The 27,703-nt window shown below is 48.0% G+C and overlaps 7 protein-coding genes across 7 annotated transcripts; 1 reads left to right on the forward strand and 6 right to left on the reverse strand.

Annotated features, from left to right (window-relative positions):
* Nucleotides 1-179: 179 nt before the first annotated feature.
* Nucleotides 180-1,318, forward strand: PGRI_059320 (putative extracellular cellulase CelA/allergen Asp F7-like; the record flags this gene model as incomplete). Its single annotated transcript, XM_040793645.1, has 2 exons — nucleotides 180-857; nucleotides 908-1,318. The coding sequence occupies 2 exons, from the start codon at nucleotides 180-182 to the stop codon at nucleotides 1,316-1,318; spliced, it is 1,089 nt and encodes a 362-aa protein (XP_040648500.1).
* Nucleotides 1,319-1,578: 260 nt separating this feature from the next.
* On the reverse strand, nucleotides 1,579-1,961 carry PGRI_059330 (Proteinase inhibitor, propeptide; the record flags this gene model as incomplete). The annotated part of the gene is made up of 4 exons (XM_040793646.1): nucleotides 1,579-1,669; nucleotides 1,733-1,801; nucleotides 1,860-1,900; nucleotides 1,947-1,961. 4 exons carry the CDS (start codon nucleotides 1,959-1,961, stop codon nucleotides 1,579-1,581), a joined length of 216 nt encoding a protein of 71 aa, XP_040648501.1.
* A 1,324-nt stretch (nucleotides 1,962-3,285) lies between these two features.
* PGRI_059340 (basic helix-loop-helix domain-containing protein) lies at nucleotides 3,286-4,212 on the reverse strand (the record flags this gene model as incomplete). The annotated part of the gene is made up of 1 exon (XM_040793647.1): nucleotides 3,286-4,212. One exon carries the CDS (start codon nucleotides 4,210-4,212, stop codon nucleotides 3,286-3,288), a length of 927 nt encoding a protein of 308 aa, XP_040648502.1.
* Nucleotides 4,213-6,261: 2,049 nt separating this feature from the next.
* On the reverse strand, nucleotides 6,262-7,534 carry PGRI_059350 (putative protein N-terminal asparagine amidohydrolase; the record flags this gene model as incomplete). The annotated part of the gene is made up of 2 exons (XM_040793648.1): nucleotides 6,262-7,235; nucleotides 7,357-7,534. 2 exons carry the CDS (start codon nucleotides 7,532-7,534, stop codon nucleotides 6,262-6,264), a joined length of 1,152 nt encoding a protein of 383 aa, XP_040648503.1.
* A 704-nt stretch (nucleotides 7,535-8,238) lies between these two features.
* On the reverse strand, nucleotides 8,239-9,552 carry PGRI_059360 (uncharacterized protein; the record flags this gene model as incomplete). Its single annotated transcript, XM_040793649.1, has 3 exons — nucleotides 8,239-8,975; nucleotides 9,054-9,093; nucleotides 9,271-9,552. The coding sequence occupies 3 exons, from the start codon at nucleotides 9,550-9,552 to the stop codon at nucleotides 8,239-8,241; spliced, it is 1,059 nt and encodes a 352-aa protein (XP_040648504.1).
* An 863-nt stretch (nucleotides 9,553-10,415) lies between these two features.
* On the reverse strand, nucleotides 10,416-15,141 carry PGRI_059370 (uncharacterized protein; the record flags this gene model as incomplete). The annotated part of the gene is made up of 4 exons (XM_040793650.1): nucleotides 10,416-13,219; nucleotides 13,358-14,318; nucleotides 14,365-14,550; nucleotides 14,611-15,141. The coding sequence occupies 4 exons, from the start codon at nucleotides 15,139-15,141 to the stop codon at nucleotides 10,416-10,418; spliced, it is 4,482 nt and encodes a 1,493-aa protein (XP_040648505.1).
* A 2,036-nt stretch (nucleotides 15,142-17,177) lies between these two features.
* PGRI_059380 (uncharacterized protein) lies at nucleotides 17,178-18,908 on the reverse strand (the record flags this gene model as incomplete). Its single annotated transcript, XM_040793651.1, has 4 exons — nucleotides 17,178-18,049; nucleotides 18,109-18,498; nucleotides 18,563-18,764; nucleotides 18,819-18,908. The coding sequence occupies 4 exons, from the start codon at nucleotides 18,906-18,908 to the stop codon at nucleotides 17,178-17,180; spliced, it is 1,554 nt and encodes a 517-aa protein (XP_040648506.1).
* Between the last annotated feature and the right edge of the window lie 8,795 nt (nucleotides 18,909-27,703).

The following is a 27,703-nucleotide window of genomic DNA, read 5'->3' on the forward strand; positions in this document are numbered from 1 at the left end:
ATTTCTCACCCCATACCTTCTTTTGCTCTCTTTACATTCCTGTCTGGAACAGTAACTCTTTCGAATCTGGCATTCGTTATCCAGACGTCCATTCCTTTACAGTGCTTTTAAAAGTCATTTTCTGACTTGTCCATTCATTCGTCTATACAAAACCCTTCATTCGTTCGATCTATCCAACAATGAAGTATCTTCGCCTGGCCTCCGTGGCCGCTCTTGTCAGCGCTGCTACTGTGTCCGCTGGCCCATTGGGCATCCGTGAAGATAACGGATACTGCCCCAAGGGCTACACTATGAGCGTCTACTACAAGACCATCTATCCATCAACGACTTCTGTTCAGTCTACAGTTTCCTCATCGTCCACTACGGCTGCTGTCGTGTCTACCACCACTCAGTCCACAGTGTCCGCATCGACTACTTCCACTGCAGAGACAAAGGTTGATACGACTGCCCCGGCCGTGGTTCTCCCGACTACTTCCCTTGAGACTCTCCCAGTCCAGCCGACTACTGTCGTGAAGGCCCCTGCCGAGCAGACCACCACTAAAACCGCCGTCGAAGCTCCCACGACCAAAGCCGCCGTGCAAGCTCCCAAGGAAACCGTCGAAGCTCCCACCACCACCAAGTCTGCTACTTCCCCCGCTTCCACCAAGTCCCCATCCACCGCTCCCTCCAACGGAACCCCCGGAAAAGCCACCTTCTACGGCGGCAACGTCGGCGGCGGAACATGCTCATTCTCCGGCTACACCCTCCCAAGCCACCTCTTCGGCGCCGCCCTCTCTCTCCAGCGCTGGGACGACGCTGCCAACTGCGGCGCCTGTGTCTCCGTCACCGGACCCAAGGGTAACTCCATCAAAGCAATGGTACGTGTATTTCCTCTCCCATTCCATCTCCAAATACTAACGCAACCCAGATCGTCGATCAATGCCCCGAATGCGAAAGCAACCACCTCGACCTCTTCCAGAACGCCTTCGCCGAGCTCTCTGACATCTCAGCCGGTATCATCCAGACCACCTGGTCCTACGTCTCTTGCGATCTGGACGGACCACTCAAGCTCAAGAACAAGGAGGGTACATCCGCGTACTGGTTCTCGATGCAGGTTGTTAATGCCAACGAGGCTGTGGCTTCGTTGGAGGTTAGCACTGATGGCGGTAGTACTTGGCACGGAACTACCCGTCAGTACTACAACTTCTTTGAGAACTCTGCTGGATTCGGTACTAGCACTGTTGATGTGCGGATTACCGGTGCCAGTGGTAAGAGTGTTGTTGTTAAGAATGTCGGGGTTTCGTCTGGTAATGAGGTTACTGCTACGACGAACTTGTAAATTTAGGTTGAGAGAAGCTTTATTTTCTTCTGTTGATATTATTTATTGAGGTGGTTTGGTGGATGTGTTAGAGGTTATATAGATCATTTCATCTGATAGGTCGATCTACAAGGTCACATTTTTCTGGAACGTATGGCTCATTTCTCTATCGTAAACTCGTTCTAGCTAGTAAAGACGTAGCTGTATACATAACACAAGGGCTATGATGCAACACGCTAAATCGGTACTCCTGCTATGTCCGCAACACGTCTGGCGAACAACTACTGTGTTCTCATTTCACTGTCGGCCTCGACGTTCTCGACGTGAGGGTGTGTGTCCAGGCTGTGAACCGTATTCTCGGGGAAGGTAACGCTGTGAATATCAAGACTTGGCATTAGCCATCTCATGCTGGAAGACGACGTCGAAATAACTCACGCAAAGCCCTTGATCAATGAGTACTCGTGTATGATAGAGCCACCTTGGTCCTTAGCATGTTGCTTGACGCTAAAGGAGATACATGTATTAGTACAGCCTATCTCAAATATCAGGGTGAGATACATACGACTCAACCTGGCTGTCGTCTGCGTCTTTCTTGCACGTGATCTAACAGGGTTAGCAAGGATGTATATCTTCTAAGTATGATACTCACAATATAGGAAGGCATTTTGAAATGATATATGATGATAGATAGAAGAGATAGAGGGAAATAGATGAGATTAAGTAGAGATGTCCAGGGGTTGTCTGACATCATAGAGGGGTAGGGGCTGATCATGGCTGTGTTATCTCCGGAGTCCGCAGTGACTCAGTGGCTGATTATTATATTGTCTTATATTGACCTCGGGAAATCTTGATGCCTATGAATGTACTTATCTTCCTATTTCTTACCTCTATATGCATCCTTCAGGTTATGAAAGGCATAACCAACCCCATAATTGGCATGTATAATCTTGCCGGAGTCCGACTCACAAGAACTTCTGTGTTTCATATAGACGCAAAAGCCTTGGAGGTAGTCAGATAGGACTCGATTGTCTTAGGTTACCATCTAGTAAGTACCATATAGCATAATATCAGAAACCTGCATACCCTCTAAAAAGGAATCCGATAACGTAAGACTGTAGTTAAGCACAAACCGGGCTTGGGGCACAGACAATGGGCCTGGGGTTGGGCCCACGGCCCACTACTGGTTGGGCTTTGCGCCAGGACCCATTTGTGAGCTTTGCGGAGATCGATAAGTACAAAACCAACGCCTATACTTCTCTCCATGTAGGATGTGAGTGGAGATTATATAGTGCAAAATGGGCTTATTCTTCTCCCTAAACCCCGGTGATTCTAGATATTTCCCTCTTTAGAAGAGTGCGATGTGCATTGAACATCAACATAGAAGTGATGTATTGAATGGATGACAGCAATTGTGTTGCATATCCAAGAGAACAGATCCAACTTGGCAAAGGTCATATCACCTTTTGCCCATTGTACACGCCTGAATATACAACTATAACAGATTCCTACAAGGGCAAGTCAAGAGATAAGTGTGATAAAACAATTCGAAAAAGAAACCTAACAATCCGCAGCTCCATTCCAGGGCAACCCATCCCAGCCATAGATTCGCCAGCCCACAAATCCATTAATGATGAAAAGAAAAAAAAAAAGAACACAGAATAAAGCCCGAGTAGCGTACAAAGACCGTAGATATGTGTGAGCAGAGAATGATCAGAGGCAAGCAACAGCACCAGGGAAGATTGCGCAAACAAGTAATAAGTGTAGCTAATTGGCAATGTGACAGTCTGTCAGGGACAGGCATCGTGAGGGAAAGGGGGGGTAATGAGAAGTCATGGGTGAGGTCACATCGATTGGAAACATGGTAATAAGAGAAAAGATCTGGTAACAGAATAGCAGATTTGAAAAACAGAAAGATGAGGGTATGTTCAAGTCTTGGCCTCCGGAACGCAACAAGTCGTAGCACATGCAGAAGAATAAGGATGATAAGCCTAATCCAACTCCAGTGACTCCATCTCTTTGGACTCTTCGTAGTCATCAAAGTCCAGGCCAGCATCACGGCAACGCGACAGCCACTTCAAGGCCATGTTGTTGCGACGGGCGACCTCGTTCTTGAGCTTGGAGTTCGAGCCGCTGATCTCGGCGATAGCATGGTTAGCAGTCAGACTGTGTTTCTCGAATTGCTCGTCGATGTTCTTCTTCTCTTCCTGCAGCTGCAGGATGTATTCAATAGCACGTTGCAGGATCGCGCCCTTGTTCTTATCGCAGTTGGGCACAAGACGAGCAATCTGGTTGATACCCTCATTAATAGCTTCGCGGCGGCGACGTTCAACTAGAAGAAGGGATGAGTATGGAAGGACGAATGCGACGGAAATGTGGTTATTACCTTCTTTGTGATTGTTCTTGCGGATTTGGTGCCATTCGGGGGAACCAACGGTAGGCTTCTGGTTCATGCTCTGAGCCTCGCGTGCAGCGTAGACGGCAGCGGCAGTTGAATTGTGATTGTGACCGCCTCCCATGGGGGGTTGATTCATCTCATCGCCAAAGGACAGCCCTTGGGTGAGGTTGCTGGCATCGAAGCCGGAATCGGGAGGAGGGGGATACTTGTGTTGAGGGGTGTGTGCAGCCAGGGCAGCTTTGGCGTTGGCGGTCAAGGCGTTATCGTCAGACAGACCATTCTGCGGACCAACATGCTGAAGAATCTGTTGATCAATGTTGAGTTCGGCCCCAGTGTTGGGAAGTCCGTGGTCGTAGTTGCCAAGCCCTCCGTGGCCAAAGTTGTGCTGGTTATCCATGCTACCGTTGCTTCCGTGGGAAGAGCGGTTAAGACGCTGAGGGTCGGGACCTAGGTCCTCGGAGCCATCTCTCTTGCGCTTGTGCGAGCCGTTATCTGGGCTGTTCATAGTGGGATCAGACATGCTGAGCTCTAAAATTGATCGTCCTATTCGTGGTCGTGGTTAGTCATGCAACCAGTAAGTGAAGCAATAAGTCTCGGAGAATAAGAGAACAAAGAACAATATGATTGGAGATGTGAGTGCAGCCTGCAGTAAGTTGTGCCTGGCATATCGAGTCCCGGGAAGATCAGTGGACACCCCGCGAAGTAAACAGACGCGTGGAGCCGACGCGCTCGTACGGCATCCAGGTCGAGGCCGATCATGTCCGGCCATCGCCATTAATTTTTTCTGGCGGGCGGCAGTTCATGAAGATAGTGCTACGGGGTAGTGACGCTGTCAAGCGATCGCATATAATGCGATGTCTCGAAACATCGGGGTTGAAGACATCAAGAACGCGTCATGATGGCTTGCAGGCAGCGCAGGTCACACAGGGGGGCATCATCGTCAAGGTCACCACTTGCGACGAGGATCACGAAGCGACATGCAATGACATGGGGAAGTCTGGATGAAGATGGAGTATTGATGGAGCCGTACCTTGGGATGATCTCTCTTTATCACCTGACAGGAAGTCACCTGCCCGACAACAACAAGACGCAGGTCACGTTGTCTGCGAAACCCCGAATTCGAAATTGGGACGTGAAAATGCGAAAGTTGGAAATTTGATGAAACCGATATCAAGATATGCAAACGACTTAGGAATCTACCTCGCGGTAAATTTAGAAATAAGAAAAGGTGCTTCTTTAGGAAGATGTAGAGTAGCGGACAAGTTCGAGATGGATTGCTCACGTGGCAAGGAGGTGGTCAAGAGAGAGGAGTCGCGCGGAATCCGGTGGATCAGAACGACCAATAGTGCAATAAGTCACCTGATTTCCCTATTCAAAAAGATACACTGACGTAAGCGTACCGCATACCGCCTGGAAGCCCTGGAGGTCTAGACAATTTTGCAAACACATCCAAAAAGAAACCGACAACAGCTGAAGATAACCAACTAAAATGCTTGAATAGATTCTACGCCTCCATTTCTCATCGAAAGTCATGTGCAGCTATCCCGTGCCCCTCTGCTGCACACCTCATTTCTTGATCTCTGATTGGCTGTCGGCTCTCGGAGGGGGGATCCCTAGATCACGTGAAGAGGAATGTTATGGGCCAATCACAAGCTCTATTCACCCACTATGAGGAGGGGATCAGACCGTCAGATACAAAGAACTTCACAATCCACACAAGTAACAAGTATATGGGCGTAGTCTAGACACAAAAGCCTACCTATTGCATGGAATATAACCGGTATTGACCCGAAGTAACCCCCATCCTTGTTTCCCTGCAAGTCATCAGGCTATTTCCACTAGTGTACTCCGTCCGTATGGGATACCCCTTCAACTGAATCATGAAACACAGCAGGGGAATATCCCAGGACAGTGGTAGCAATGGGAAACAAAGTCGTGCGTTTTGTAGCGGGTGTACCGGTCTAGATCACGATATAACACGAGTTGCTTTTACAGGACATCCCAGTATACATTGTTTCTACTTCTCGTTGGTTTACTTCTCTCTCATCAGAGTGGGGAGAGGAGAATCACATGTTTCAGAATAAGAATCCAGAAATAGGATTCCCCAAGCCCTTCACACCATTATCTCTCCAAAGGGTTGCATCGGAGATCCAAAGGGGTATTCTCTGGTACTTTTCCCAAATATTGACAAACTGAAGTCTAAGTGATCATGAGACCTCCGAATTCCACCGACGATATTAAGCTAAGTATCTGAGCTTTCCGCCTGAAGATTGCGACGATCTCGATGATCTTCTTCAAATGTCATCATGTTTGAGTCTCTTGTCACATGGATAACCTACACATGATGCGCCTGTGGCAATCAGTGGAGTTTCCATTCTTGAAAACAGGATCGCCATAACACTGAGCAATATACACACCATCTAGTGTATATATTCTGGGATTGGGAGGTATCACAGAAACTCGGGTGATCGAAATGCCATTTCTAATGTCATGTTGCAAGGATGGACCCTCGATCAGTTCGTAAACTCTTCCTTATGTGTGGAATAGCCTGACGCGTCCAGTGCGCCCCTCACCCAGACGCCTTTTTCAGTGCAAATACCATTTGCGGATCTGCCGTAGTATCCGCGAAACAAATACCCTCCTCCGTGGCGCCTAGCATATCCCAGCAAAGTATCTTGACGTCGAATGGGATGCTTGCATTCTCTGTCTCACTTTCCTCATCAGGGGCGTGCGCACCTGACCCTGCATCTTTCTCCGCGGCATTGTGAGTGGACCGTTGCATCACAGCAATGATAGCGCTTGTCCCCGCATATCGCGCCGGTGGCTTGGTATCTTCTGTTGGTGGCTCCTCTCCCGACCGATTAGAAAAGATAATGACGATCTTCTTCGGAGAATCTGCCGCCTTCCCGCCGTCAAGATCCACCTTGTGTTCCATCCTCTTTTGTAACAGGGGCCAGAACCGCTGAATCCAATAGTTGAAGGTATCCATGTCTGGCTTATCCTTCAAGGCATCGAGCTCTTCCCGGCTCAAAGTGGTCAACCAAGCCATGGACAAAATGACAAGTTGGGACTTGGAGTCAAGAACTCGAGTTGCAAACTCCCATTTGTCAAATGGTGCCTCAAACTTGTACGGATTGATGTCCATGCATATACCAAGCGAAGTCGCGACCCGCTTTTTCTCGGATACAACCTGCTCACCCTGGTGCACCGGATTTCTCAAGGAAGATAGGTCGCCTTCAGCGGGGAATTCAAGCTCATGGAATCCTCGCTCGACTTGACCTTCGGCCGCCCACGTTTCGTCGGTGTAATACAAAAAGCTTTTGCGGTAGTTGAGGATGAACTCCCCGTCCTCGTCGACAACAAGAAGTGAATTATAATATGTGATTTTGCTGGGATTTTCGGAATCCTTCTCGATTTCCGGATATCCCACACAGACCTTGCATCGCAGGCGCCTGGCAGTTTCGCGCGCCCACGAGGCAGAGGGGCCATCGCCAGCTGGCTCGAGATATGGCTCGATCGCTTCTAAAGAAGGGAAGTTATATCCTAGTTATTCATTAGCCAGTGAAGATTTCCCACAGATCGAGCTGAACGTAGATAATGGGACGAGATAGGGCTTATGCTGCTCGATTTATGCTCCTGGGCAGGTTGTCGGGTAGCTACATACCCGTCATCGCCAACTCGGGCAGCACCAAGATATCAGGCTTCAATAGATCCACTCCAACCCCGAGCTCCTTTCCATGTACGGAAACGCCCTTTCCAGTCTTCAATAAAGCATTTGCTTTCTCAATATTGCCTTTGACATCGCCCAGTTTCGGCGCGAATTGAAGGGTTGCGATCCTCATCTTGTGAGACAGCGAGGTTGTGAAGTTTCTGGAATTAACACGCGACACCCGTTTTGTAATGAGATCAATTTTCTTAGTAGGTCGTAAAATAGATGCGTCTGAAGTCAGTGGTGTACTTGACGTGGTCCAGGTATGAAGTTCGTGTCTGGTCCCAACACGGACACAGCGGGGCAGGAATTTTGCCAGAATGACGGGCGGGTGGGAACCTGAACTATATCTCAATCCAACACGATTATTTTATATATTGTTTTCGAGTCGGAGATAGGGGCAATTACTTTTGAGTATGTGTGTAGCTTGACGGAAGGGCAATGGGTAATGTTTTGGGCCGAGGGCCACCTGAAGTTGATGCCTCAGGGCTCAGGGGTAAATCTCCGCCTCGGTTTCTAAATTGAAAGCATTGTGACGTTCACAGATCTTAACCGGGATTCCCAATTTCAACACTACGGAGTAGATCTATGGATAGGGTAGCTGTATATACTATGAAAAAGCATCAAATTCACATCAATACCCGGCCAATATACTTACGCCGTACGCCGTCATATCGAAGTATGATTGGTACAATTCTGTACCTGATGTTGACAATGTAGTGAACTTCCCATGATCAACTCTGTATTTCTCCCAGTTTACGTAAAGGAGTACACATCGATAGGTGTTATATTACTATTGGTACATGGATTTTGAGTGCTACACACAAGAGAATGCCTTCAGCTTCGTTCACAATCAGGTAACGCCCATTTAACCATCCAATCCGACATTAGCACCTCTTCAGCAGTGGGTCGCTCTTCTGGCCGGAATGACAGCATACAACGCATCAAAGCCAGAAGAGCAGCTGTCTCCTCTTCCTTAATCTCACCTCCCATCTTCCGTCTCCATTTCTGCACACCGATCTCAAATGATCCCTCAAGCGGAGGCCATTTATTCTTCATATAAGACTCCGTTGGATAACCATTCTCATCGAAAAATCGGGCTCGCCCTTCCCAGCGCTGCCACCATTCCGATGGCATACGTCCTAGTACATCGATCTGCTGAGCCATTATCTCATCCTCAGGTACAAACTCGGTGCTGAAGACAGCCTTCATTCCGATAATTTCCCAGATAGCCGTAGCCAAACTCCAAATATCCGACGGATACGAGAGCGGGAGTTGCGATTCGAACTTAGCTTCTGGAGCCCGAAATGCGACTGGCGTATGGCAGTCTTTCCCAAGGCGGACTTCTAAAGCGGGGGCAAATGCCTCACCAAAGTCACTTAGAAGCGGGTGTGCGTCAGATAATGAGAATTTCTCCGCGTATTTCCCTAGGAATAGTGGCACAACAGCTTTGGCGGGGACATTAGGAGTTAATGGTTGTCTATCACATCGTGCGATAGGAACTGTCTCGGGTTCGCCGAATGTTTCATATAATTGCTTGATAGAAAGCTCATCGAGACTTGACGGAGGCTGGACTAAAATGTTATTTAAATGAATATCTAAACTGAGTTAGCTAAGTAGTATATACATAGATAGATATAGTTGTAACAAACCTCCATGAACATAGCCTTGCGAATGCGTATAAGCAACGGCCTGTACGAGTCGATATGATAGTGCTCGAGCAACTTCGAGGGGGAATAGACGGCTCAAGGAGACCTCCCTAAGGGTACATTGTGCAGGAGGCACCGTGTAGCATATATGTTTTCCATTAGGACCTCTCACTTCGAATTCATCCAGGAGCACAGGTACTAAGCCACGACCAGGACGTACGGCTGAAGACGACGAAGGCGGAGCAGACAGAGCCCTAAGGACTTTCGTCTCGTGCTGAACTGAGTCGGCTATGTTGACCTTCAAAGTAACATATCGGTTCAGATGAGTATCTCGGGCGAGCCAAACTGTCGAATAGCCTCCAAACCCAAGTTTGTCTGCAATCTGATAACGGCCGTGTAATATATCACCGATCATGACGGGATGATAGCCCCCAGGCCGATACGCTTCCAGTCTCTCCACATCCTTGATCCAGTCATACTCAACGAGAGGATTATTGGTCATTGTGGTGCTTAGCCGTACGAAAGAGACAGAGTCCACCTTTCGACGCCATAGTAATTGGACAACTGGAATTGAAGGTCGATATGAGCTCGACAAGTGGATAGGGTGCGTGAATAACCTTAAGGGGCGTGCCATGGTATGCTGTTATGAGTGAAGAAATAGCCATAAATCGTCCTTAGAAGGGGTAAAACAATCACGTGAGTGACTAGCTACTAGGATGTGTTCCCAGGCGGTTTGCATGGGTTGTTGCCGGCCGGGTGACGGTCTGATATGGTAGGATATACATGGATGGATTTATTATCTCGTTGTAGCGGCACGTTGGTTTTATTATTGGTTGAGCATCCTAACTCACCGCCCCATTCTCCGCCTCTTCTCCGATTCGTCTCGTCTTCTTGTTATTCGAAGTCTATAACACTGATATAAAGTGCATAGAGGAAGTTCAAAAAGCTATGTGAGGTTAACAGAATTGATGCCTATCTACATGATATCTAGATGTGTGCATTCTTGCCACTTACAATCTTAAACTGATCTATAGAACGACAATGATGGAAAGATGACGACAGGCGAGTGGCATCTGTCAGAATGATATGGATGTTCGAACATGCCTGGGATCTGCATCTGGTATAAGAAGTTAAGTCTATGGCCAGAAATAAACAAGGTATAAATAGAAAAAGAAAGTAATTGAAAGCAATGTTCATTTGGAAAAAAGATAATCATTACAAATGACGGCGCAAAATGCAACCGTGAGATGAGCATAGAGTAAGCAGATTGTCATATCTATGGCCCACATGAGTGTAGAGTAAATCACTGAGATACACCATGAGATGACTAGGTCATGAGGAATAAGAAGAGCGCAGCGCATCTCCTTAAACGCCCCTGGAAGACTTGTCTTTCTCATCCTTCTCGTCCTTGTCGTTACCCCCCTTCTCTCCATTCTTGAGCTCAGCCTTCTCCTTTTTCTCTCGCTTATGACGCTCAAAATCCAGGGGCACATTTGCAAGTCCACGGGCACCAGTGCGTCGGATCCGCTGTTCGGTGCGGGACATAGGTCGTCCCGGGGTATCAGGAGCATAAGCGACCTCGTATCCACTAGGAGTGCGATTAAGAATTAGACGAGGTGGCACATAGGTAGATGGCGGGGGAATATTTCGGGCACGATACTTTTCCAGAATTCGGTCAATGGGGTTCCAATTTGGGTCGTGCCACGGCTGCCGGATTGGGCCAGTCCAACCGTCGAAGATTCCAGGGCCGTTTCTCAACTGTTCGGCCAAGATACGTGCTCGGGAGAGGGCAATCTCGTCCTCGTCGACTTGGCGAGCCCGTTTCAGTCGTGCTTCCTCGATTAACTGGAGCTGTTCTGGGGTCGGACCCTTCGGCTCGCACAAGGCCTCGGCTCGTTTAAGCTTTTCTTCCAACTTGTCCAAGATTGGGAGCCTCGGCATCGGGCGGTTTTCTGCTTTGTAGACAGAGAAACCGAAGCCATGTTCTTCCGCGGTGGATACCTTGGGCGCCTTAGTACTCGGGCCTGCTTCCTCCGGCTCGGGCTCAGTCTGCTCATCCAGCACTCGCTTCTTATTAGTAACTTCGGATTGTTTGCGCAACGAAGACAACTGTGAGTCCTGCGGGGTAGGCTGTTCCTTTTCATGCGCGTCTTCGAAGTGCACGGACCGTTTGAATGATCCATCAGATGCTGCAGCAGGAGAGTTTCCTTTCAGCGAGGAGCGCCTCTTGTGCTCATTGAATGAACCGGTGGCCGCGTGTTGTCGTTTCAACGATCCTTGCTGTCCTCCCGCCACGGAGGGTTCTGGGCTTTGGAACAAGGGCGCTGGCGGCTGAGCAGTCGCCGTTTCAGGTGAGTACGCATTCGATGTGGTGTCGAATATTTTACGCTGGCTTTGGGGCTGGCGAAGGGCTTCAAAGAGAGTCCGAGGGGGCGAATAGGCCGTCGCTTGAGTGTCCGATACAGATCGACGCGCGCCTGAAATTGAAGCCGAGGCGTTGATAGGGAATGGGCCAGGTGCTTGGGCCTGTGCAGGTGCAGATTGGCTGAATACTGAGGTTTCACTCAGCTTGGGCGTAGTAGTTGGGATATCCGTTTTCTGGCTTGGCTGTGGTGCCTTGGGAACTGCAAATATTGATCCAGAAACTGGAAACTGGCTCGCAGCCGCATTTGGAGGGGCACTAGTAGCAGGTTCCTTGGCCACAGTTGTCTCTGCGGCTTTGAAGGCCGGTAATGGAGACGGAGCAGTAGAGGCAACATTATTTCCTAGACCTGTAGCTGGGAAAGATGACGGAGCGTTCGAAAGCGCGAAAGGATTGTTCGGTGCAATCGATGGCTGCTGGCCTTTTGCCTCGCTTCTGAACATTGTAGACTGGGTATTAGTATTTGCAACAGGTTTTTCCGTCTCAAGGCTTGCATTTGGACATATGGACGTGGGACCAAAGGGCTTGGCGCCAGGGAATACCGAAGACGCGAAGGGGTTCTTGGATTCAGTCAATGTTGCAGGAGGCGAACTGATGGGCTTGAAAAGGGTAGAGGGCGCGGTAGTAACTGGCGCCGGTGTCTCCGTCTTCTGGACGGGCTCTGATGGTTTGGAAAACGAGAATGGGGACGACGCAGTGAAAGCAGCCGCACCAGAAGAGAAAATTGAGCCAGGTTTGTTCACAGTCGGCGCCTCCTGGGGGGAAGTGCTGACAGGTTGGAATAGCGTAGACGCCGCCGGGGTAGTTGCCGCGGGAGTTTCCGTATTTTGGGCTGACTCCAGTGGCTTAGAGAAAGAGAACGTAGATGGCGCAGTGAAAGGGTTGGAGGCGGTGGATAGGACAGAGCCAGAGTCACTCGGGAAGATAGAGGCGGGTTTGTCTGCGGTAGATGCAGGAGGGAATATGCTGGACTTTGAAAACGCAGGTGCAGGCAGAGTTGCTGCAGATGTCTCCGTCTTAGGAGTTGCGTATGCTGGCTTTGAAAATATGGACGAAGAAGAAGTAGATGCAAAAGCGGATGGCGATGGCCCCGTGGGACTAATGGATGAAACAGCCGGCTTTTCGGTAGTGTCAGGCTGGGAAGGGGGTTTTGGTTGAAAGAGCGAGGATGTCACATTGGTGGCCAGGGCAGAAGCGTCGGTCTTTTGGGTAGAGTCAGGTTCTTTAGGGGCCAAGAATGGATTCGGCGAAGCAGAGAAAGGAGACGGCGCTGCGGGCATGGCAGAGGTGGTGAGTGTCGAAGATGCAAATGGATTTGAGGGTGGAGGAGATGGAACTTTAGATGGCTGAAAGGCCGCCGCGAAAGGATTCGGCGGCTTTGAAACGGCGGCTGGTGGGTTTGACTGGAACATGGAAGCCAAAGGTGCAGGCGTAGATTGTAGAGATTTCTGAGCCTCAGAAGCGATCCGGAATTCAGAAGCAGATGTATCCTGAAGAAGGGTGTTCTGTGTTTCGACCACAGGAGCGGGCGTCTTATTATCAATGTCACTCACGAAGAGATCCCCATCTTCAGTCTCAGCCTCAGGCTGGGTTTGACTCTTTTGAGACAAGTGGAAGCGATCAATCATGCCCATTCTTGCGGCTTCTCTGATGTTCATGCCAAGAATGATGGCAACAAGACTACGTCCTGCACGTTTTGACTCCACGTAAGTCTCAGAAAAAGAGTGGTCAGACGAAGGCGCGAAATCTGGATATGTTAGTGATAACACAAAGGAAGAGGAAAGAATGTGAAGGAATGTATGATGAACTTGGGACGACAGAGAAGGGGTGGGGAAGGAAAGGAAAATGAGATTCGGTTGAGACGAAGTTGTTTGCTATCACTCACCAACAGTGTCTACGGGTCTGTCACCCCAATTGAGGTATAGCCCACCACTTGCGTTTTCCACAAACTGTAAGTCCTGTGAATTGCAATAATCGATCGTTTGCTCGTCGTTATCGAAATGCAGCACCTTAGTTAGTTCCTCTACAGTCCAATGGTCGTTTTTGGACTGCTGTGACAGAGGAGTCCGGCAGTAGGCTTTCCAGATTGCACGGATTGCTGTCTGACGAATGTGGTTGAAGTACACCTCAGCCACACAGGCCATCAGATACGACACACTAGGGGAATTGACGATGTTGAAGAAGCGAGTGTAGAATCCTTGAGCAACTGCGTTCGTTCGGCGACAATCCAGAGCACCTTGAGGTTCCCATGTATTACAGGCGGCGGCAAAAAGTTCCAATGCCACCTGCACGCGAGGTGAAGAGAGCAGGGTAGCTGGCCATCTCTGGACACGGGCTTCCAGGTCAGGCCGCTGGTCATGGATTGAGAACAAGATGTGGTAGGCGCGGAACTCGTCCTCATTTGGGAACTTGATACGCTCACGGTTGTCATCATAGTAGTACATCAGAGAGAGCATGGTGTTGTTCAGCTGCTCACGCTCTTGGTGACGGTCGAATTGCTCCGTGTTCGCCGGGTTGGAAAGAAGATGCAGGGATACGATATGGAACCGCGCAATTCTTTCTAGACAAAGGACTGCTGTCTTCACATCTTCTTCGCGTGTAAGTTGCTGCACCGAGAAGTCGTTCCGGATTGATCGTGTCCGATTCCAGACGAACATGTGGACGGCGGCCAATGATTCGCCACCATTGATAACATAACGAATGAGATAGTTCATGGTTTGCAAGAGCGTCTTTGGTGTCCGGATATCCGAGGGCAATTGCTCGTCATTTCCAGCTGCCGCACGCCGGAAGCGTTTCATCATCTTGGTTTCCATGATTTCCAGCTGGTTCGTTGCCGGGTTGGGATACTATACTTGCATGTCAGCGTACAGCCAAAAACAGCCACCGGCGCACCATTACCTTTTCACACTTGTCGACGGCTTTCTGCACGATCCGCTCCACTCTCTCGAACTCGGGGCACATGTCGGTACAGGTACCCACAGGCGTGATAGCCTTATTCAAAGAAGTCGGCTGGTTTGGATCCGCCATTTGCCCATCCTTGATCGCGCGTTCGCGCTGTTTCACTTGGTCGATTTTCAGCTGCAAACTTGGTTAGCCCCATTTGTCATGTTGTCAATTTTCGAGGAAGGGTAGACCGACCTTGTCAAAGCGTTCCTGATAGGTGCTCAACGTTGATGCATGCTCCATAGACGCGGCAATATTTGATCCCCCACCAACGAATTTTGTAGAGGTCAACTTTTTCGCACTGCTCGTAGGTTGGGCGAATGGGTTTTTAGCGACGTTCGAAGCCGAAGCACTGCCCGCGACTCCGGAAAACGGAGACTGCTGGGCGGGCTGAGCGCCAAACGGTGACGCGACAGATTTTTGTCGATTCAATTGCCCAAACGGCGAGTTCACGGCACCAGGCTTTGGGGCCTCTGTGGGTTGTTGGGATCCGTCGGCGATGTGGCTTGCTACGCCTGCGCCGCGACCGCGGCCACGAGCAGTCCATGTCATTGACCCTCGTCCACGCCCTCGAGCCCTTGTCGCGCGAGGCGCCCCTGCCCCTCTCGGCACATATGTTGTCGTATGTCCAGGGTTCCCACCTCTTCCCCGTCCCGTTGAGGCTTGCACGCCCGGGGCGCCTCCCCTGTGACCGCGGCCAGCAGAAGGGTTGAACGGGCTAGCCATCCTGCCCGCAAAGAGCGGAATCGACTGGATTGGCCGCCGCCTCTTGAAACGGTCTCACTGCTCACTCTATGGGGCCAAGTTTATTTCGGATTTTCAGGTGGATGATTCTGATTTGCGGTAGGCGGCAAAGTCAACTGCGTAGGTATCAGGAAAGGTGTGCGCTGTTTCTGGAGTCGTTTCGCCGGGGCGACAACAAAGAAGTCAGCTTTTGTTTTAAAAGTGAGAGAACGGCCGGAATGGCCCAATACCGCTCGAAGAAGACAGCGGAGCATACAAAGAAGGCCGGAAGACAAAGGTGAGGGCTCTCATGGACTCGGGAGAGATACTCACGCTTCCTGGCAGTGAACTTACGGGTCTTTTCTCTTCGGAGGAAGCACGATAGACGACACGGGCTTGTCGTCTTCGGTGTTTGCGATTGATGGGGTGTCGTGAATCGTGCGCGTCGGAGTTTGCGATGGTGGCGTGAAGTTGAAAGAGAGTCGGTTTATCAGCAACGCCGCAAATCCCGCATGAGAATATGATCGGGATTGAAGCGCCAACTGAAAACAAAGCGATTGAGAGGATGGAAACTCAAGTTCCGCCGTGCTCACGGAGCTTCAAGCTGAGCGGAGTGGCTCCGCTTACTCCGCTGACCAAGCGCCTAAACGGGCGGGCGCGGGTCCCGCGGTTGCGTCTAATTTGCCGCCGAGCATTTACTACTGGAGGGCTAATTGGAACAAGGGGTACAACATACGTATTATTCACTATAGTTGGCATTTACGATATTGACATCAACTCTAGTGAGGTCTGTCCGGGCCTCGGCGGCCTAATCTCGACGGCCTCAACTTCATTTGAATCTAGGGCATGCCATTCACGTGAACAACATGAATGGGACGGGAGAGACTCGAAGTTCTGAATCGAGTACAATGCCATCATCCTGAAGGTATTGAGCGAGAACGAGAGACTGTCAGCATATATAGGACCGCAAAAAAAATTATAGTCCAACAAGTACTCCATAACCAATGCCTATGCTTCTAGCCGGTAGGATATGGCCCAATGTGTGACTAAGTCCTATGTATTCTATTCATTACACATACAGCGTTCTTTGGGAAGAGAGGAGACAAGAGAGCGACATAGAATTGATTAATATCTACAAGGCGAGTAGGCCCCTGATGTGACCTTTGTCCTCAACAATACATTTGAGATGGACACTATAGTGTCTTTCTTTGTTCTATAGCTAGGTCGATGAAAGAGTGGAATAAACGGCAATCGCACATATGAATATGTATTCAAAGTATTACCAGAGTTTGGAATTGGAACCCGTTGTACCAGCCACCCTATGCATGTAAGTCTGCCGGCTGAGGTCTCAGTATAACATGGTCAAATAATAGTACACCATGGCAACATCATGAGTTTAGAAACCGTTAGGACAGGGCTACAGAGACTTTCAGATACGTGGCCATGTGAGATGGTATGGCTGTGTAGTTACAGAACCTACGAGCTAGACTATGAAGTTGAACAAAAACCAGAGGAGATTCGGTTTCATATTATCGACAGAATAAATTTTGAAGTATCTACCCAAACTTCGTTTATCAACAGCTCCAACCTTCCAAATTGGAGAGAACCCATATAGACAACAAAAATAACAAAAAGATCAAACAGATAGGCAGATCAACAGAAGGCAAGAAAAAGAAGGCCAACACCAAAAGTAAAAATGTAAGTAAAAAGGCGAGACAATGGAAGTCAAAGAAAGGAACCGCAGTACAAAAACAAAGACCGGAATAAAGACTTCAAAACCCAAGTATTTTCAGAAAAGAAAGAAAAAGAACCAAACAGACCCCATTTGTACCGGCCTCTGAACGATGGCCATATGTTTTTATACCATAAAATTCAAATAAACAGACAACTCCCCTGGCAAAGCCTTATGATAAGCGCTAAGTTTGTTGGCCAGAGCCATCACTCATATATGTTCGTTAATACCCATACCCATGCCCCATTCCATCGCCACCCTCGAGTCAAAAATCATTTGCAACGAGAACCTCCTTCCACTAAGCCATTTAGACAGTGTGGGTGAGAGGCATCCCGTTAGGATTTGGGTGACCCAATGATCCGGTGCGGAAAGGCAGGGATCGTTGGTGGAGGGAGTCCATGTGGGATTGTTGGGCATGATGGGACATGTCATGCATGTGCGATCCCATGGGCATCTGGTATGCCATTGAAGGCTGGGCCATACCCTGGCTGGATGCTGGGGTAGGGTACTCGACCGGTGTAAAGATATTCTGGCGGAAAGATGGGGTCCAGGTATCGTAATGACCATTTACTCCCGCGCGCGAGTGATCGGATGTGGGATTTGAGAACGCATTGTGAGTGGAGTAGTCGAACGCTGAGACTGAGACGTCATGGGGGCTGAGCATCTCTGATGTCACGGGAGCGTTGAGCATGGGTTGCGAGAAGGACTCGGTGTATTGGGGAGGTGTGGTGTAGTAAGGGCGGTCCTGGCGGGAATTTTCGAAGTTGAGAGGCTCAGCCATGGAGAAGCTACCTGGGAGGGAGCGAGCTGATGGGATATTATCGATGGGTGTAGTTAATGAGGTAGATGATTGCTCGAATGATGAGATAGGGGTCATTAATCCTTGGTTGATGTGATCGGGCTCCTCGATTGTTACTGAGGAGTTAGTGGAGTCGTCTTCTTCATCGCCCTTAGGGCTAGGACCGCGGTTCATGGTGTAGACAACCATGTTGGCATCGACTTCACCGCGTTCGAAGCGCTCCTCCATCTTACGGACGCGGAGGATCTCGTAGATGATTTCAACGTGTGAGGCGTGCTTTAAGCTCCGCTTGGTGTCGCCAGCGACATCCTTGAGCTTGTCTGCAGTAATACCGTAGCTACCGAGCTTACGGATAATGTGAAGTAAGAGCTCAATGCGGTCTATCAGAATCAAGTTAGTAAGTGGAACAAAACTTCGTCAGATCATAGGGAAATCATACACTCTTTTCTCAAGTGATCAGGCTCCTTGTGCATAACACCGGGAGGCCACCACTCGGGCTTAGTCTTTTCTGGGTCACCAGTAGTGCCGGGGGCAGATCCTGGAGGGGCCTTGCCACCGTTATAAGGGTGTCGGACCTGCTTGCGAGGCTCGATGAACTTGATGAATGCCTTGGCAACCATGCGGCAGTTGAGCTGTTGGAAGTGCTTTAGAGCACCTTCATAGTAGGCCATCACCTTCTGGGAGTCTCCGATGCGGAGAGGAACCATCTCAGTAGACCCGTTAGGGAACTCCTCGGTGTCAGATTCCTCAGCCAGGCGGTCCTCAGAGACAGAAAGAATAGGAGCGTTGCCCTTGCGACGTCTCACGCGACGAGGAGATGTGTCCAGTTCTGTATATTGTGTTAGTATATATTGTCCTTTTCTTTCCAGTCTGGAAATGGAGGCTTGACATACGGCGAGTAGGGGCATGGTAGCCGATACGTTCACCCAGAATCTCGAGGAAGTTCTGGCGAACTTCTGGGGTGAAGACAGTGGAGTTTTGCTCTTTGATAGAAGAAGATTCATCCACCTTGAGCTTGCCATCACGGTCAAGGTAAATCATAGCAAAGTGGGCATAGGGAGGACGAGATGATGGGCGGGAGGAGCTCATCATGGGCTGAAGCGCATATCAGTAAGAATCCATATTTATGTGATGGAAACTGAAACGTACAGGAACATCGCCCCATCCTGGTGGTCCCTCGAGGGCCGAGGCAGACCTCTTCATGGCTCCGCTTGTGGAGTTTGGTTTACTATAAACCATGATGCGGATATGTAGAAGATGTGGTTGAAACCAGCTGACACAATTGTCTTGAAAATTGAATCTCAGTCAAGATAGTGTATCAAGATAAGAGTGATTTTGGTTCTGGGATTGTTGCACGTCTAGGAAAGAGTGTTCTCTTTATAGATAATGTTTCGAGTGGGGTTCGAATACTAATTCTTTGGACTTGCAGTCAGCCAACTGAATCTAAGTATTTTCGGCAGCACCAGTTCGTCCCCGGGTGAGGTGTTTATGAACCAACGGACAGCCCATTGCCGCTCCGGTACGGGAACCGGTAGGACAAACGCTGGCCTTCTCACTCTGAGGTCCAATCAAGCTCTTGCAAACAGAACTAGAAATTGGCGGGATGTACTCACACAGTTCGAGTTGACAATGTGCAGGTAGCTCAATGAGGATAGAAAGCGGATAACTGCAGACTGTTTGTAACCGGGGGATGCAGGTAAAGGGAAACCTCCACTTTTATTTTTCCAAACGAAAGTTGAGGTTGGGATAGTTCAGAATGAAATTTCGATCAAGTGGGATGATCGTTTAAATAAAAGATGAGGGTGTATAGGCCAAAAGTCTAGGGGATATGCAAGCCTTTTTCAGTTCTAGATTTCAGTCCTAAATGACAAAAGCACGAAAATAATTATAAAAAAAATGTCAATTAAATCCACAGGGATAATCCTTGTCAGAACTGTGATCGTATGCAGCGAGATTGGCGCACTCAAAGGACATGCCGTAGCTTGGGCTCCCGATCCAGGATCCCTGTTCCCACTATTTGTAGATCTATTTCTATTTGATTTTTTTGATTTTTTTTTATTTTCTTTTTTTCTTTTTAGTATTTCTTATATTTTATTTTTATATATTTTATTTGTATTTTATATTTGTATTTTCTTTTTTAATATCTCGGACCAAATCCTAGTGGCGCTCATTATTCCCCCACAAAATTGTTCAAAATACCTCCGAAATCTCTAAATATACGAGGCAACCAATACCTTAGATCTATATTTGTTGGTATAAACACGAACAGGAACACTTTTAGCTGTCAGGCACACTGCACAGGCCGTATTTCTATTCTTATATATACTACTCCGTACATATTTCTAATATGCAGTCTCGGAGGTTCCGGTTGAATTCGTGCTTTAAATCTACTTAAAAGTATTTATAATTTTATATCTTATATTTTATATTACTTATTACTAAAGTCAAATATTATCTGTAACATTTCGGACTCGATCTTCCGGATCTCATCAAACTGCCCCCGACACTACCCAACTGAATCCACTTTCCCGTGAACCTATCAAGGTGCGGCTTGTGCATGGCCCAACATCCTGGATCCTGGGAGATGACTCGCCGATAAACTGTCACTGTTTCTTTTTTATTCCCGTCCAGAGCTTATTGCGTAGATCTTCAATATCTGTACTCCGGGGTGGCAAGCCAAAAACGGGTTTCTGTCATAGACCTTGGCTTCAGCTGGGTATAGCCCCAAAACCCCCTGAATTGAGACTTGGATCAAAAATCAAATCAAATTGAATCTAAAAGAGAATAATAATTTAAAAAAAAAAGTACAGGGTACCACCGTAGCTCTCGCGTATGTTTTAGGCGCGAGACATTCAAAACGATCTAGCACAGATCGAGATATTATAGTGCATGGCATCCCAATACCACGGCATGATCTACTCTCTCCCGGGGAAGAAAATTGGTTGCAAAATGGTTCGAGTAATTATGCCACGACGGGCTAGTCGTGGTACTTTTTGACCTCGGGGATCTTTCGTGATTTTATGACAGCCCAATAGGCTGCCACGAAGCTAGTGACCATCCCCCCCACCTGGGTCCGTGCTGGGAGTCCAGGGGAAAGGAACTCCGTACCCAGGATGCTGTCAACGCGTCCATCTCCCGTTCCGGTGGATTAAATTGGCGTTTCTTGGGACAATTTACTCGGTGGATCTTGAACCCGGATCAAAGAAGATATTCAAAACGGTCCAAATACTACCCAAAAAAAAAGGGGGAAGGTATCATGATCTACAATATACTATACTATCTCTTACTATCGTTGACACAAAAGGGGAACATGTATGTATGTACACATGGATACTTCCTCGGTTCCACTATCTATCCGCACTATATCGGGGAAGCAAGAGGTAGAGTTTTTCTAATGCACAAACAACTCCAATCCGATTGTGTACTTTGACCATTGTATCAATCTGATCAATCTCATCTGCAAACTTCTCCGTATTCTTCCAATTGCCGTGCCGTCCGCAGCAATAGTATCGAACTGCAATGTCATTCGCAAAGTACCTAGGTAACTCCAATGTGGCGAGCTAATTAGATTATTTAGGTTGCCTGGACATAGAACAAAGAAATCTCGAACTAGACGACTTCAGGGCATTGGTATGGGGTACAATATTTGTAATTCTTTCAAGGCGCAAAAACTAAACTAGACAGTACTCCGATATTTGAACTAACAGCGGCATGACATCCCCGGATAGTGTTTCTTTATTTGACCCCTCGCCTGTTCCCACCGCGGTTTGTTTGCTTTGTCCGTTTAGCCGCTGTGCTTTTTAGCGTGGGGACTAAGTGGCTCTAAATTGCTAGAGTCATATAGTTAAGAAAAATAATAATTCCTAGTTACATTTGAAATCGCGGATTACTCCGAATGTACGGACTGCGGAGTACTACCATATTCAAATATTTCTGAATTTGTATGGCTTGGTCTAGACTTAAGACGCACACCCCCTTTTTTATTAAACATGTCAGAGGTGATCAGGGTCCTACACTGGATGAAAGCTTCTCATTGGGCGCAAAAGGTCTCCCTGCCTAAGGTATGTACCCAAATGAACCTAGCCACAACGTGGCTCAGCTATTTTAAGCACTGCCACAGGGATATGACAGCTGAAGGGGCAAAATGTCTTTACTTAAGATTCAGCAAAGAACCTGGGAAGCATTCATGGATCTTCCCTGCTGCATCTGTATCTACAAGCCAAAACACCAAGACAAACGTCAGGAAGTTTGACAGCTTGGCGTTGCCAATCACTATCACACTAGTTTCAGAACAAACAATTTCCCAGCGCCAACTAATAATATAGTGACCGCCATTGCCGCTTACACCTAAAAAAAATAGGGCGGAGTTGCTCGGCGATGCAATCACCCTGAAACCACAAAACAAAGCGTGACTTGGCTTGGCTGATTCGGCGGATATGTGACAGCGGATGTGCACTGACGGAGGAAACTAACTTGGTGGGGGCTGGAATTGAGGACTGCGAAATATGCCTCGATTGGGGTTGGTAGGGTTGGTGATCTACACCTCCAAACACTTCATGTGAGTCTCCGTCGCACATTTCTGGAATGCTGGAGAAAAGGTTCCGGATTACAATGACTGGGATATCGCTTTGGGTTACTTCACCGCTACAGGGGGGTAAAAGCTGGGAATTGTACAGAACCGCACCGTCGGGAGGGTTTTGTCGTACTTTGGGGAATTATTTAGTACATCTAAATAGTTCGGAACTCGATAATCCAACAGTCGGTCTGGGGCTCGGAGGGATAGACATGTGGAAAGGGGGTGAGAGTGTCCACGAAATATGCGCGGAATATCAGCGGGAAGAGCGAGACGGGCGTTTCGAGGCTGCATGATCGGTGTGCTACAAAGATACCGTTGAGAGGCAACCTGTTCCCATGACATATGGATATTTGAGGTGACGAGCAGAGTATATTCCTAGTCTGGTAAGAGAGCTGCACCTCTAAAAGTACCCCTCGTATTAATAATTATAAAAACGTCAGGGCCTATCAAATTAATACTCTATTTGGATCTTCGGGACTCACACAGAAGCAGAAGGACCAAACTGGCACATGACTAGTGCAGTATATTGCTCAACCCCGAGCCACGGTACGTACGATCGATCAAGCATGTACATCGATCGAGCACGATCGAACCGAAAGAGACTGGCTTTGCGTCATTCGGCGCCTCTTTTTTGTCGGGGCGTTTGGGGCCGAAGCCGTGACCCGTACCTTTTTTTGAGGTCTAAAATTGGCTGGGGAGTTCATGGTCAGATGGACAGTGATATCCACATTTGTACTTTGTGTGTTAGCCAGTAATCGGTCAATAATGGGCCCTTTCGAAACTTTGGAGCATCCCTTTGGTCCCAAATCCAATCTCGCTAGGACCATGCGGCCCAGCCTCGACCCGGCTCGACCCCACCAAGCCACTGGGCTGGGGCGGGTCGGGGATGGCGGTCCGGCGAGCTAAAGCTGTCAAACTCCAAATAAGGCCTAGTTTGTTCTCCACTTATCCCAAGGGAAAGGTCAAAGTTGGGGATCATAGAGTCTTTTGACTCTACCCGACCGGTTGGAATTGATGAAGATTAAATTATCCCTTTCAATTACCACATTCCATAACTCCGGGTTTCAGGAAGCGATTTTCCCAAATGCGAACTATGACTCCCAGGAGACTGGATTACATCGTGGTCAGGGTCGTAAGCAAAAGTCCAATTCTCATGTGCCCTAGTGATAGCAGTGTTGATCGCAACCTCATTTCTCTTTAGGGCAGCCAATCCCAATGAGCATTACTAACCAGGAGAGGTTTTCCTATCCTATTGAAAACAATATTACAAATAGGCATTTTGTGGTGGCTTTCGATAATTCTTAATGCATTCCAAATGAATATGCAATCCTTCTGGTTTCTGCGGAAATAGATTGACAACAGAATAAGAAAAAAGCAATATGAAACAACAGGAAGCTCTTTCTCCATTGTGGCACGGCCCGAAGGGCCGCCCATAGTGTCCCTACTGGTCGGGGCAGCGCGACTGCCGTTCCTCTATTATCTTCCCGTTGTGTTGCAGAATACATTTCAAGCTACGGTGTACGCGGAGTACTCTATATGTAGCTGCAACTGGAAAACTCTCTACCCCCTAAAAGTGTATCGTCTTAATCGAGTCTATATACGATGCAGGAGTAAGCTTGGCGGATGGGTGGCGGCGAAATGCCCAAGCTCTTCCGCACAATTCGTACTTTGTCCCTGGTCTGACCAGATTGGCTGCGTTTCTTCACTGCATCATTCGCGGTCCACTTCGTGGGGCCATTCTTCGGACTCGCTTAACTCTGGGATAGTGGAGGCACCCTTGCAGCGGAAAATTACTCCGGCCGTCTCGTCGTCTTCAGTGGGGGTACAACGTGGAAATCATCTGCATACAATTTACGACACATGTAAGGGGAAAAAAAGCCATGTTGAAAATTTCATCAATGCCGAAGGATCGAGAGGGTTTGATAGTTCGAACCATGGTTGCTCGTGAAACTCTGATAAACTTGTTCAGTTCCATGGTTGAAATTACCCACAACCATGGATGACACAAACAGCCCCAAAGTGGGGTATATTTTAAGACAAACTTGGAAGGATAAAGGTTCTCAGAGTCCCAGATACCTGGATGAGATGATGGAGAAATGGCTAATCTGTCCAATCCATCGGAGTCCTTTCACTAGTTCTTAGTACCTTGGCGTTCAACTTTCACTCATAACCAATCATTGCACTATTCTTGCGCACACTGGGAATATCTAGTTCTTTTACGTTCATAGTGCAAACTCTGCTAAGGGCTGTAAGATCTTCCCCGAGCCACTCCCAATCCTCTAAACTATCTTGACGAATCCACCATTGCGGAACCTAATATTTGCGATCGCGTTTACTTCACGACCTTACTTCTTTTTTTTTCAATTCCACTATTTCAATGCAACACGATATATCTTCAATGACGCTAGCCCGCCAGTCTAGTCTCTAGTGTCCGCCTTTCCCCGATCCGCGGACCAATACCACTGCAACAACTCGACTATTGATGATCTTTGTCCCTGTCACCTGCACAGACGGACAAATTTCCCGAACCAGCGCCCGCAAGATCGTCCCTGAGATCTGTGCTTGGTCCCGACTGAGTGGTGACGTTGACACGGATGTCATCATATAGACTTTCAAGATCTGCTTTATTCATCGGGATCCAGTGCGATGAATGGAGCCCGATGAACCTAATAACATCTCTTTTATCTGCTCAATTCTACTTCCCCTCATAGGGCTTTAACGATTCTCTCCAACGCCTCTCCGATAAGGCCCGATCCCTATGCGAGTCAGTGGCTGGTGGAAATGCGTGCTGGCGGGGCCGTCAGCGTGTGACAAATATTACTTGACATCCTCATTCGCTCCATAATTAAGGTGCATGCCATTATTACTAACTACTGACAGTGGGCTTTCTGCGTCTGTGGATGATGTAGTTCTCCAACATAATTACGAGCATGAAAGAGCCACTTCTATTCCACCGACTTCATTACATTGGCTTGTTTTTTCGAACTACTCGACGCAAGGAATTTACCCACAATACAACCATGTTCAATTCCACCAGTAGACTTCATCAAATCAAACCCCGATATGTCCTTGATTTCTGAGAATCAAGGCATCAAAGTTTACCCCTCTCGGTGATCAAGCCCTAAGTCACACTTTTTTGTATCTTGTACCCCCGACGGGTCTTTGCGTTCGGGTACGGGAGAATCCTTAAATTCCGCCACATTGGTTCTTTAGGGCAACAACGTATGCATAATGCATCGTGCATGAGATTCTCGCGGTGTGCGGTGGTCTTGTGGGTATAATCCCACCGTGGCTGGCTCCCCTCTTTCCCCTCCGGCTGAGTTGATCGAAGGCTTGCAGGGCGTTCCAGTTCCAGTTCCCGTGATAATTCCAGATGGTTCTTTGAACATATATTTTATTACAATGACAGAATGTAGATCATTAATTCCATTTGGCTCTTTTTTGTATAACTATAAAGTACCCCAAAAAAGTCAAACTTCAATCTCTCAGATCTAAATCTGTTCAGAGAGGGGCAGATGGAGCAGGTACCATGCACACCGATCTCGCCTTCTTAGTTTTCCTGGAAGATTTCTCCAAATTACGGGCTAGGGTGTATAGAACTGGAGCTGGATGATGCGCCAGTAGTGTGCATGGTGGATCAAAAGACAGTCATTACTCTATACAGTAACGGGGATCAACTTCCGTAGGCTGGTTGCACAACCAGCTTCCATATTGCCCGCCACCGATGCATAGCACTGTACATCAACAATCGACCTGCGGGGGTGACAGACTCTTACCAGTTTGAGTGGAGGCGTCAGGCTAAAAGCCAAAATGGGGGGGATAAATGCGTGCATACACCAATTCTAACAAACAATTCGCTTGGAAGGCTCAATTCTTCCCCGACTGGAGCTATCCGCAAAAAATGTCCGTGCGAGAGATCTACTTTTTGCAAACATTACTTCTTTTGTCGACATGCACAAGATAGCGATCTAGGATCTCGATTCTTGATTCTTAATCAAACATGACTTAAAAGGAATGTCTTCCCCCGGGAAGACAGCCACATCATGCACCTTGTCGAGTTCATCCCCCTTGCCTAGGATCGAGATAGCTGAAACAAATGCTGAACGCAGGTCCACAGCCAATCAGATTTTAATGGGGGGAGAGGTTGATGCCATGCGATTTAGATCACGCGGTTACGTCTCATCCCACGCGAGAGAGAGATCCCTGGTGTTTCGAAATTGCAAATCATTACTGGAATACTCTCCAGAGCTCTATATTAAACATCTGACATGCAAATAACAAGGCCTAAAATCTGACATTTGCCCCTCATTTTCGCCCCTCTTAAGGTATCATTTCTCATTTGTCTCTCCAGAAATAGATATTTCAGGGTTGTATTTCAAATATTCTAATTTAAGGAATATAATTCGTCCCCTTTATCTGTACGGAGTACTCCGTATAGTCTATGCATATACAATTCTAACGACCGCGTGGAGAGTCTGTTTTGCAGGCAGCAAGGAGTTTGCAGACGCCTCGTACCTACCTCTCTGGGATTGGCATTTTTTTTTATCCCCGAGATATTCTCAGGATGTGATCGTCGAACCAGAGAGAAGGGGGAGATCGTGTGGCGAGGGCCTGCATCAGTTTGCATCATTTCATGTCGGCCGAAGATGACAATCTTAGCTTCATGTCACTGAATAGACTAAATAAGCAGAGCTTACAATTTGTTATATTGACCCGAATGCCAACAGACATCCTGTGATGGACAGCCAGGTGGCCGACCTTTCACCGCTACAATGAGTTGCTCCGATGGGATATCAAGATGTCACCGCCACGTTTAGTACAAGACGCTACTGCAGATAATCATCAACAGGTTTCGACTGGGAAATTTGTTAATTTAAATTGATGCAGAGTTAAATTTTTTTCAGAGGTCTAGACAATGTCTTGTAAGGGATTTAGCTATTTCCATAGAAGGTTATTCACATATATATATACTGTGCATGGCATCAAACTGTCAAGAAAAGAAAGGCAAAGGGAATCACTTTTTATCTCTGGTATTTGCAGGGTCAAATCCAATCGGATCTCCTTCATCGAGATCCCATGAAACATAACAATTGAGAGGGACATATTAACTTTTTTTTTCGGGGGGCCAGGGAATCGAATTTAGCCACTCTCCGCTGTTTATGCCCATCCCTGTCAGGGGTGTCCCCTGAACAGAATGAAAACTTTTCGTCAAGTACATGTACATGCATATATGCACAGCACCCGCCACATTCAGGACTATTTGGGCCTGTTTGAACGGTCAACAAAATATTTGTGCACTAAAGCGAGAATCTCCGGGTCCTCTTAGGATCGGCCCGAGGTACTAAAAAAGAAACCCGGCCTCCCCGGGCCACTCAGAGCTGCATGTATGGGGCTGGTTCAATGTTGGCTGGCTGAGAGATCTTTTTTGTCATGGAAATGCGGGGATTTGAGCGACCGG

Source organism: Penicillium griseofulvum, assembly GCF_001561935.1.
Source record: "Penicillium griseofulvum strain PG3 chromosome Unknown contig_95, whole genome shotgun sequence".
In the NCBI taxonomy this organism is placed as follows: Eukaryota; Fungi; Ascomycota; class Eurotiomycetes; order Eurotiales; family Aspergillaceae; genus Penicillium; species Penicillium griseofulvum.